Genomic DNA, 12200 nt, shown 5'->3' with positions numbered 1-12200 from the left:
CTAGAGTCCCCGCTATCGGAAAATATTTCCGCCTCTGAAGCGATGTCGGATTCAGAGTTTTAGAGCATAGAAATTCATATGCCTGCTCTGTACTATATAATCTTTGAGCCACTTTTTTTTTTACTAAAAAGCTCAGAAAAAAAAAATATATATTATTTATCAAACCACTTGCAACATTTGATAAAAGTGGCATAAAGTATGCCAACACAGACTCAAGCAGAACTGACTTAAAATATGACCCTCGGGGTTAATTCCCCCCTATGACTTTCATTCAGTTTAACTGCCATAAAAGCACAGGCACACTATGCTACTGTTTATAGAGAAAATACAGGAAGAAAAGTTGTGCCTCCAATACGGATTGCACTAGGGAAGGAAAAAACACATAGGGGGAAATTATTATGAGAGAAATATTTAAAGCCTGTTTTGCTTGAGAATGTGTTGGAATACTTTGTCACATTTATTAAACGTCTCATTTTGTTTAATTAATTTGTAAAGTTGTTTGACTTACGCCAGCATCAACTGCATTGTGAACCGTGCACGGACCCACTCCAGCTCATGAGTACAACGTCCAAAAAATAGAATATAGAATTTTATGTTTTTTGGATGTTTAACCCCTTAAGGACCATTGCCATACATGTACAGCGCTGGTGGACAAGACTTAAGGACCAGTGCCGTACATATATGGTGGGCTGATTGGGCGAGTGTAGGAGCTGTGCCCTCCTGATCAGCGGCACGGACCTGGCATTCACTGACAGCCAGGTCCCTGCTGCATATGCCGGCATCGGTGAAAAAAAACAATGCCAGCGTGTTAACCCCTTGTATGCCGCAGCATGCAGAGGGTTTGCGGAGGGTACAGGTGCTTTCCGCTTCCCATCGGGTCCCCGCACTGCAGTGGAGGGGACCCAATGGCAGAGAAGGCAAGCCCGATGCCTTCCATAGGCATCGTAGCTTGCCTTCTACAGAAGCATGTGAGATCCAGCCCTTAGGCTGGGTCTCACAGGCAGGATGTCAGCATAAAAGCTGACAGCCAATGCATTACAATACAGGTTGTATTGTAATGCATTGCAGAGGAGATCAGACCCCAGAAGTCTGAGAGTGGGACAAAAAAAAATAGTTACAAAAAAAAGTAAAATAAAGTGTTTTTTCATAATAATTTTTTTTTAGTTTCAAGTAAAAAAAAAAATTCCCAAAATAAAACACATAAAATTGTAAAAAAAAAATAGAAAAAAAAAAGAAAACCAGATATATTGGGTATTGCCGCGTCCCTAACGTCTGGCTCTACAAAAATATCACATGACCCACTGCCTCACCTGAATGGCGTATAAAAAAAATTAAAAAAAAACTGTGCTAAAAGAATCATTTTTTGTCACCCTACATTACAAAAAGTGCAACACGAAGCGATCAAAAAGGCGTATGCCCCCCATAATGGTACCAATCAAACTGTCACATCATCCAGCAAAAAATGAGCCCCTACATAAAACAATCGGGGAAAAAATAAAAACAACTATGTCTCTCAGAATATGGAGACTCTAAAACATGATTTTTTTTGTTTCAAAAATGCTTTTATTGTGTTAAAAGTGAAAAAATAAAAAAAGTAGACATATTAGGTATCACCGTGTCCATAACAACCAAGTCAACTAAAATATCACATGACAAAAAAATAATAAAATGGTGTGAAAAAAGCAATTTTTTGTCACCTTACATCACAAAAAGTGTAATACCAAGCGATCAAAAAATAGTACCCATTAAACCGTCATCTCATCCTGCAAAAAATTATACCCTACCTAAGACAATCATTCAAAAAATATAAAAATTATGGCTCTCAGAATATGGACATTAAAACATGATTTTGTTTTGTTTCAAATATGTTTTTATTTAGTAAATCTTAAGTAAAAAAGTATACATATTAGGTATCGCCGCGTCCATAACAACCTACTGTATAAAACTATCACATGAACTAACCCCTCAGATGAACACTGTAAAAAAAAAATCATAAAAACTCTGTCAAAAAGCCATTTTTTGTCACCTAACATCACAAAAAGTGTAATACCAAGTGATCAAAAAGTCATATGCACCCTAGAATAGTACCAATCAAACCTTCATCTCATACTGAAAAAAATAAGCCCCTACATAAGACCAAAAAAAATAAAAAAAACTATGGCTTTCAGAATATGGAAACATTAAAAAAAAAATTTTTTTTTAAAAAAACTGAAACAAACAACCAAAAAAACTTATATTTTGTATTTCCGCGTCCGTAACAACCTGCTCTATAAAAATACCACATGATCTAACCTGTCAGATAAACATTGTAAAAAAAACACAAGAAAAACAGTGCCAAAACAGCAATTTTTTTTTACCTTGCCTCACAAACAGAGTAATATAAGGCAACCAAAAATCATATGTACCCTAAAATATTACCAACAACACTGCCACCTTATCCCGTAGTTTCCAAAATGGGGTCACTTTTTTGGAGTTTCTACTCTAGGAGTGCATCAGGGAGTCTTCAAATGTGACATGGCAACTTAAAATTATCCCAGTGAAATCTGCCTTTCAAAAACCATATGGTGTTCCTTTTCTTCTGCGCCCTGCCGTGTGCCCGTAAAGCAATTTACGACCACATATGGGGATTTTCTGTAAACTACAGAATCACGGTAATAAATATTGAGTTTTGTTTGGCTGTAAACCCTTGCTTTGTTACTGGAAAATATGGATTAAAATGTAAAATCTGCCAAAAAAAGTGAAATTCGGACATCTCATCTACATTTTTCTTTTATTCTTGTTGAACCCCTCAAGGGTTAACAAAGTTAGTAAAATCATTTTTGAACACCTTGAGTGGTGTTGTTTAAAAAATGGGGCCATTTATGGGTGGTTTCTAGTATGTAAGACTCACAAAGTGACTTCAGACCTGAACTGGTCTTTGCAAATTGGGTTTTGGAAAATTTCTTAAAAATTTTAAGATTTGCTTCTAAACTTCTAAGCTTTCTAACGTCCTAAAAAAAGAAAATGTCATTTACAAAATGATCCAAATATGAAGTAGTCATATGGTAAATGTAAAGTAATAACTATTTTAAGAGATATCACTATTTGTTTTAAAAGTAGAGAAATGGAAATTTAGAAAATTGTGAATTTTTCATAATTTTTGGTAAATTTGGTATTTTTTATAAATAAAAATGAAATATTTTGACTCAAATTTTCCACTGTCATAAACTAAAATATGTGACAATAAAACATTCTCAGAATGGCTTGGATAAATAAAAGCCTTTTAAAGTTATCACCACATAAAGTGTCACATGTCAGATTTGCAAAAAATAGCCTGGTCCTTAAGATGAAAAATGGCAGGGTCCTGAAGGGGTTAATAAATTTGTCTTATCCTTAAGGCCTCTTGCACACGACCATATGGCTTTTTCAGTATTTTGCTGTCCGCAAAAAACGGACCTGCAAAAAATACAGATGGCGTTTTTTGAGAAACGGAACAGCTGGCCCCTGATAGAACAGTACTATACTTGTCCGTTATGCGGACAATAATAGGACATGTTCTATCTTTGAATGAAACGGAAAAACCGAAATATGGAAAAGGAAGGCATACATAGTACTTTCCGGTTTTTTTTGTGGATCCATTGAAATAAATGGTTCTGTATACGGTCCGTATACGGAAAGCAAAAAATGGAACGTAACTGTAAACCTAAGGCCCCTTTCACACGAGCGAGTATTCCGCGCGGGTGCAATACGTGACGTGAACTCATTGCACCCGCACTGAATCCTGACCCATTCATTTCAATGGGGCTGTGTACATGAGCGTTGTTTTTCATGCAGCACTTGTGCGTTTTTCACGCAACGCAGGCCACAAAGAAATGAATGGTGCTGCGTAAAAATCACATAGCATCCGCAAGCAAGTTGCTAGGAGATGATGTTAGTAAATAGGGATGAGCAACCCCGCACCCCATTAAAGTCAATTCACTGTATCATTTTCCCTGTATAATTTTCACCATGTGGTGAGCGCGATGATGTCATCGAAGGTCCTTTTGCAGGTCTTGCAGGAGGAAGAAATAAGACAATACCAGCTGCCCGATCAAGTGGATGAGGTGAGTATTTATTTATTTTTTAATACATTTTAGTTAGCATTCTGTATTAAGAATGCTATTATTTTCTCTTATAACCATGTTAGAAGGTAAAATAATAAAATCAACAGAACACCTAACCCAAACCTGAACTTTAGTGAAGAAGTCCAGGTTCGGGTCTGGGTACCAAATTCAGTTTTTTATCACACGCGTGCAAAACGCTTTGCACTCACACGGAAAAAACTGTACAACGGAATGCAATCGCAGACAAAACTGACTAAAATTGCGTGCCTACTCGCGCGGGTTTGCCGCAATGCACCTGCAACGCACCCGGACAAAAATCTGTGATGCCCGTGTGCAAGGGGACTAACACATTTGTGTAGGAAATCTCCTCCAGTTTTCCTACTCCACTCTCCTACTTCCCCTACCACATTTCAAAACTAGAGTGAGTGGTGTAAAAATGTAAAATTCACAAAAGCCCCAATTTGCGAATATTTAAAGCAAGAAGGCATGATAAATCTGGGCCATATTTCTAACTTCTTCTGGCTCCATTAAATGGGTTATCCAGAATTGTTTACACTGCCACCCTTGCCCATGGGTTCTGTTTGGTATTGCAGCCTGGAAGAGAGTGGCATTGTTTTAGGGAAAAAAATAAACCTTTTTTCTAAGTGATAGAAACCCTTTTAACTCTGGGATAATTATCGGGAAGATGTGCTTGGTCCCAATAATTGGACCAATAATCAACTCGTGTAAAGGGGCCTTCAGACTTGACTGTGTTTTATCATCATTTATCCCTGAGCTCAGATAATGAGCAGATAATTTTTGAATAGCTTTTATAATCAGCCTGCTATACCGAACACGTTGATAGGAAATTAAGTTTTCATCCATTAATGATAATAGCACTAAAATAACTTACTGTATGCATGACTAGCTATGCACAAACAGCTATGTTACTATATACTCTTCAGTATTAAAGCTATTATCTTCTTATATCAATGTATTGAAACTACTGTATACTAATAGAGAATTCTAATAATATTAAATCCTATATCCATCCTATACATGCAGAACATAAGGTACGCTGTCTAAGTTGTCTTTTTAAGTACACGTCCTACATTTCATGGCTCACTAAGGCCTCTTTCACACTTGCGTTGTCCGGATCCGTCGTGTACTCCATTTGCCGGAAGTGCCCGCCGGATCCGTAACACTGCAAGTGAACTGAAAGCATTTGAAGACGGATCCGTCTTCAAAATGCGTTCAGTGTTACTATGGCACCCAGGACGCTATTAAAGTCCTGGTTGCCGTAGTAGTAGTAGTGGGGAGCGGGGGAGCAGTATACTTACAGTCCATGCGGCTCCCGGGGCGCTGCAGAATGACGTCAGAGCGCCATATGCGCATGGATGACGTGATCCATGCGATCACGTCACCCATGCGCGTGGGGCGCCCTGACTTTACTCTGAAGCGCCCCGGGAGCCGCACAGACGGTAAGTATACTGTTCCCCCGCTCCCCACTACACTTTACCATGGCAAACAGGACTTTAGCGTCCCGGCAGCCATGGTAACAATTCAGAAAAAGCTAAACGTCGGATCCGGTAATGCGCCGAAACAACGTTTAGCTTAAGGCAGGATCCGGATTAATGCCTTTCAATGGGCATTAATTCCGGATCCATCCTTGCGGAAAGTGTTCAGGATTTTTGGCCGGAGCAAAAAGCGCGGCATGCTGCAGTATTTTCTCCGGCCAAAAAATGTTCCGGTCCGGAATTGAAGACATCCTGATGCATCCTGAACGGATTTCTCTCCATTCAAAATGCATGGGGATAATCCTGATCAGGATTCTTCCGGCATAGAGCCCCGACGACGGAACTCTATGCCGGAACAAAACAACGCAAGTGTGAAAGAGCTCTAAGGCTACTTTCACACCAGTGGTAGCCTTTTCCGGCAGGCTGTTCAGGCGGGGGAACAGCTTGCCGGATCAGTGCTACCGCAAGTCCACAGTGCTGGCGGAGGTCTGGCTGCAGCACAGCAAACATGCTGAGTGGTGGCTGGACAAAAACCGCAGCATGCAGTTTGGCATGTTTGCCGTTTAGCGGCCAGACCTCTGGCCTGTCCCCATTATAATGAATGGGGCTGGACCGGACTTCCGCCAGCATGGTGGACTTATGGTAGCACGGATCCGGCAGACTCTTCCTTCACCGAAACAGCTGCCGGAAAAGGCTACCGCCAATGTGAAAGTAGCATTTGTGGGGACTTGCTCTGGTAGACAGGATTAGCGGACCCAGTGTAGAGGCAACAACAAGTTCTTTGGATCAAACAGTTCAGTGTTTTATTCACACTTTAGGCAAGTGACAAAGCAAGCAGTCATAAGCAAGTAAAAAAAAAGTCACCTTGCGGTGTTGGTGGTAATTCACACCATGTGGCAATTCTGCCTCAAAGAGTCCTTACTGATAGCAGCACCAACCTGTTTTCACGCCAGGGTAGCAAGCCTTCATTCAGACACAAGGCTCCCAGATCCCAACACAGAGACACGACTTCTGAGTCCAGCTGCCTATTTAAGGACAGCCAGGTGCTAGTGCCAAAACCCAGACCGGCACTTAAAATCCGGTCCTGTATTTGACCTCACCTGGCTGTAAATCAGCCCAGCAGCACATGCTGGGAGGAAAATACCTGTTTTCCCAGACAAAACCTCTCACTGTGTCGCACCTTATATAGTTAGGTTAAAATGCATTGTAAGGCACTGTCCAATTTGCCTCAAAGGAAAAAAAATATCTTCCTATCCTCATCGTGAGACTATTCCACAGCCTTATACCAGTAATAAAGCCTCTAGTTATGGAGCCACCCACAGACGGTGTCCCTGCATGTTCTATATTTTACAGAAGATAAATCATACCATAGCTGCATGAGATTAGAGAAAATGAGAAAATATCTGCATTTTTTCAGAAACAGCACCATGCTTGTACATATTCTGTTTATTGCATTGCATTGCAGCTCATCTACATTCAAGTAAATGTGATTCAGCTGGACTACCAGACATAATTCTTAGACAAGAGTGGCGCTGTTTTAGGAATGAAAAACAGGCATATTTTTCTGAAATAGCTGTTTTTTTTTAAACATTTTAGCATGACAGTGACCCTTTAATAAAGTTTTCCCATAAACAGGATAGGTAATGAATGAATGGTCATTAGAGGGCCAACCATTGGGACCCCAACAATCCCAAGAATTGGGGTCTCTGATTACTCCTTGCGAATGGGGCAGTGGTGTAATCTCTATTGATCTTTCCCCCTTAGGCTGGGTTCACACGGGCGTCACGTTTTGGCTCAGGATGTGTCCCGGGTGCATTGCGGCAAACCCGCGCGAGTAGGTACGCAATTCAGTTTTTATTGCGATTGCGTTCCGTTGTTCAGTTTTTATCTCACAGTTGCAATGCGTTTTATCACGCTCGTGATAAAAAACTGAATGTGGTACCTAGACCCGAACTTCTTCACTGAAGTTCAGGTTTGGGTTCAAGGTTGTGTAGATGTAATTATTTCCCCTTATAACATGGTTATAAGGGAAAATAATAGCATTCTTTAATACAGAATGCTTAGTAGAAGGTCAATTGAGGGTTAAAAAATTAAATAAAAATTAACTCACCTCCAATTGATCCCGTATCTGCTGTTCCCCTGTTCTTTCTTCAGGACCTGTCAAAGGACCTGTGGTGACATCACTGAGCTCATCACATGGTCCATCACCATGGTGATGGATCATGTGATAGATCATGTGATGAGCACAGTGATGTCACCACAGGTCCTTTGACAGGTCCTGAACAGGAGATCGGCAGCTACGCGATCAATTGGATGAGGTGAGTTAATTTATTTTATTTTTTTAACCCTCAATTGACCTTCTACTTAGCATTCTGAATGCTATTATTTTCCCTTATAACAATATTATAAGGGAAAATAATACAGTGAATAGACTGTCATCTTAGCAACCATGCGTGAAAATTGCACCGCATCCGCACGCAACGGAAAAGTGATGCGTGAAAAACATCGCTCATGTACACAGCCCCATTTAAATGAATGGGTCCGGATTCCGTGCGGGCGCAATACGTTCACATCACGCATTGCACCCGCGCGGAAATCTCGCCCGTGTGAACCCAGCCTAACTGAGATTCTCTCTAATGTTGAGCGAATTGAACTCCATAAAGTGGAATTCGATCCAAAATTTCAGGGAAAATTCCTTCATGCTTCATGGTAGCGAATTGATTTTCCCTGAATGGCTGTAAAAAAAAAACATTTGAGCATGAAGACACGGCCGCCACCATCTTGATTGAAGATCTTGCACGAAAACCTGTGCGCAGTGACATATGACGTCACCACGCCAGCCTATGTGATGATGTCATCATGGGCTGTGTGAGATTTTGGGCCAGATCTTTAATCAAATGGATGAAGGTAAGTATGATTTTATAAAATTTTTATTTCATTTTACACTGTATTATTGCTGTCAGATGCCGTGATCAGCACAATCACTGCTCCTATCTTTGCACCCACTGCCTACAAAGAAAGGCGCTTCGTGACTAAGTAATTCTGTAATTTCTGTGAATCAGCCGAATCAAATTTTTGAACATTTTGCTCATCACTAGTTCTTTCCACAACCCCTATAAATATTGCTGTCTTTCTTTATTCTTTTCAGCTTCAAGGCATCTTTTCAATGAAAAGACACAGAGACCTAAATTGTATTTACAAGGAAAGATCTTACAAATTATTTGAAGATGCTAAAGAATAGCATTGAATCAGAAATAAACAGCACACGTCCAAGTAAAAAATAGACATTAAAAACATATAATCTACTTAAAGACTTACATAGTAAAGTTCTCTTCTAAGAAGCATCGATTACGAAGCAGTCCTGCCCAAAGCTGCACCCCAATGATTCCAAAGATGAAGAAGACAAAAAAACACAAAAGAAGGACATTCCCCAGCATAGGCAATGTATCCAGCAGCAAGTTTACCAGGATCCGCATACCTGCAAAGTAGTAAAAAGAAAAATGGCAGAGATGGAAGAAAAATTGTGAGGGAATATGTAAACGAGTATGACAAAGATCAAAACAAGGACAGCGTGGGATAAGAATGACATGAAGGAGACTGATAGATGGTCATGGATAGGGAAGGGTTAAGTGCATGAGGAAGGGATAAAAGAATGACCCCTGATAATGGAATGTTTCGGCAGAAATAAATGCAGAAATTGATGAATTAATTTCAGTGATCAAATGTTCCAATCCATGCAGACAACATATCAACAGAGCACATGAAAAGCAATGACTAAGGTTGGGGCTAAAGGTGATTTTGGCCGTGTCACCTGTTGCGCGACCAATGATGGCTGAGTAGCGGTGCAGCCATTGAACTGAATGTGATAGTAGCAGAACTCGCAAACGACAATGACCCAGGATTGCAAACACTCCAACAGTGCTAGATTTTTGTGTGTATCTGGGATGTGATCAGTTTGATTGCCACACAAGGGCCATTGGTCACCCAACGGGTGTCGCAACAAGATCGCCATGTGGCCCCAGCCTAAATCACAAGACACAGATGGTAAATTTGATAACACACCCTACATGCTGCAATCTGACTTTAATGCCATTTATCAATGCTGTACATGCATCAATCTGACCTCTGGTCAGTCTGGTGAAGGGACTGCTGGAAATTGTTGATGAGGACATGACAAAAAGCTATCTCTTCCATAAAAATAGTTTTCCAAAGATTATGTAAATGTTATTATTCTGTTATGTGTAATAAAAAGTTACTCTTTTCTGTGCAAGATTTTAGCTTTCTTTTATTAAATAGCAACTCTTAGGCCCCTTTCTCGCGTGCGCATTGAGGTGAACGCATTGCACCCGCACTGAATCTGAACCCATTCACTTCAATGAGGCTGTGCACATGAACGGTGATTTTCTCGCATCACTGGTGCGTTGTGTGAAAATGGCAGCAAGCTCTATATTCTGCGTTTTTCACGCAACGCAGGCCCCATAGAAGTAAATGGGGCTGCGTGAAAATCGCAAGCATCCGCAAGCAAGTGCGGATGCGGTGTAATTTTCACGCATGTTTGCTAGGAGACGATCGGGATGGGGACTCGATCTTTATTATAAGGGAAAATAATAGCATTCTTAATACAGAATGCTTAGTAAAATAGTGATGGAGGGGTCAAAAAATAAAAAAACAATAAACAAACTCACCTTAATTCACTTGAACACTCAGCCTGGCATGTCTTCTTTCTTTTTTGATGAAAAGGACATGTGGTGACGTCACTGCGCTCATCACATGGTGCATCACATGGTCCATCACCATGGTGATTGACCATGTGGTGAGTGCAGTGATGTCATCAAAGGTCCTTTAGCCAGGTCATGAAGAAAGTAGAAAGAAGAGGAGATCCGCTACGCGATCAAGTGGATGGGGTGAGTTAAATTTGTTTATTATTTTTAACCCCTCAATGGACATTTTACTAAGCATTCTGTATTTAGAATGCTATTATTTTCCCTTATAACCATGTTATAAGGGAAAATAATAAAATCTACACAACACCGATCCCAAATCCCAAAACAATAAGATTTTTCTCACGCGCGCGCAAAACGCATTAAAACGTTTTGCACTCGCGCGGAAAAATCGTGCATTTGCCCTCAACGCGCCCTCATCTTCTCCGGCCCTCACACGCAACACCCGTATGAAAGAGGCCTTATTGTTTTCTCCCAGGGATAAAATCTTTTCTGTTCATGTGATGGACACATGGGTGCAGGGATGAGTACAGTTACAGTACATGTGTCAAGCCATGGTCTGTGCACTTGTGTGTCCATCACATGACCAGTGCAGAGTTTTATCCACTAGAAGTACACTATGAACTACTGAATGACAGCAAGCACCAATATTTAAAATCATCAAGCACTGACCAAAATATAGTTTTCTTTAAATTTTCATTATACAAAGAATAACGTTTATTTGCTAAAATGAAGATTTCCCCTTAACAATCTGCTCCTGTTCAAGAATTTGAAGATGCAGTATATTCATTACGAATATTTCATAGGAAAATGAAAAATTATAAGTAACTAGTAAAGTAATTAAAATTGTGTACTAAAACAAACTCTTCTTTTCTAATCTGCTTCCAATTGATTTTAATTTTATTTTTAATTAAAACATTATAAGGGCCGCCATCTTGTTTCAGCTGCGGTAAAAACAGCTGAAGAGAGAATTGCTTTTACAGCAAGCACCTGAATATAAGAAAAAGTAAAAATGTGTTACCTGCCTCCTACGTTATAGTATGCTGTAGGGGTTCACTTTGATACTGCCCTTTCAGGATAATCATAAAACTCCTATCCTTGCCTTGGTGCACACAGCAAAAGTAGAATAGCAACAGTTGATGAGAGCTCTTTGGTTAGTGTAAAAACTGGATGTTTTTCTTAAAGTGGTTGTCTCACCTCGGACATTGGGGGCATATCGCTATGATATGCCCCCAATGTCTGATAGGTGCAGGTCCCACCTCTGGTACCAGCACCTATCTTTTGAATGTAGCCTGCAAAATAAAGGTGGGTGCCCTCAGTTATTTTCAGCAGTCTCATTGAAATGAATGGGAATAGCACCCGCATGCACAGCAGCCCTCCATTCATTCCTTTGGGAGGGCCAAAAATAGCACTGACTTGGGTATTTTCATCAGCCCCATAGAAGTGAATGGAATGGTGGCCATGCTCGAGCGGTGTACTTTCTATTTATTTCAATGAGACTGCTGAAAATAGCTGAACGCACCCACCTTAATTTTGCGGGCCCCAGAGGTGGGAAACGCACCTATCAGACATTTGGGGCACATCCTAGAGATATGCCCCCAATGTCTGAGGTGAGACAACCACTTTAAAAGGGCATTTGTCAGCAGATTTGTACCTATGAAACTGGCTGACCTGTTACATGTGTGCTTGACAGCTGAAGACATCTGTGTTGGTCCCATGTTCATGTGTCTGCATTGCGGAGGAAAATTATGTTTTAATATATGCAAATGAACCCCTAGGAGCAACGGGGGTGTTGCCATTACACCTAGAGGCACTGTTTATTCTGCTTCTGCTCTCTGCAACTGCCGCACCCTCTACACTTTGATTGACAGAACCAGGCAGTAAAAGCATCATCATGCCTG

The 12200-nt window shown here is 40.5% G+C and overlaps 1 protein-coding gene and 1 long non-coding RNA gene across 2 annotated transcripts in view; one reads left to right on the top strand and one right to left on the bottom strand.

Moving 5' to 3' along the window:
* The window catches only part of LOC120978939, a 67339-nt gene extending 58433 nt beyond the window's left edge, over positions 1-8906 (top strand). The window contains exon 3 of the long non-coding RNA XR_005774212.1: positions 8727-8906. This is a non-coding gene — a long non-coding RNA (uncharacterized LOC120978939). The remainder of the gene's footprint in view (positions 1-8726) is intronic.
* CACNA1I (calcium voltage-gated channel subunit alpha1 I) overlaps positions 1-12200 on the bottom strand; it is a 589793-nt gene that overhangs the window by 374776 nt on the left and 202817 nt on the right. Inside the window, exon 4 of the mRNA XM_040407395.1 lies at positions 8897-9056. Within this exon, the coding sequence (XP_040263329.1) occupies positions 8897-9056 (160 nt within the window). The remainder of the gene's footprint in view (positions 1-8896; positions 9057-12200) is intronic.

Source organism: Bufo bufo, chromosome 9, assembly GCF_905171765.1.
Source record: "Bufo bufo chromosome 9, aBufBuf1.1, whole genome shotgun sequence".
Classification (NCBI taxonomy): Eukaryota; Metazoa; Chordata; class Amphibia; order Anura; family Bufonidae; genus Bufo; species Bufo bufo.
Note: the sequence above shows the minus strand (reverse complement) of the source record. Positions and strands in the feature narration are given on the sequence as shown.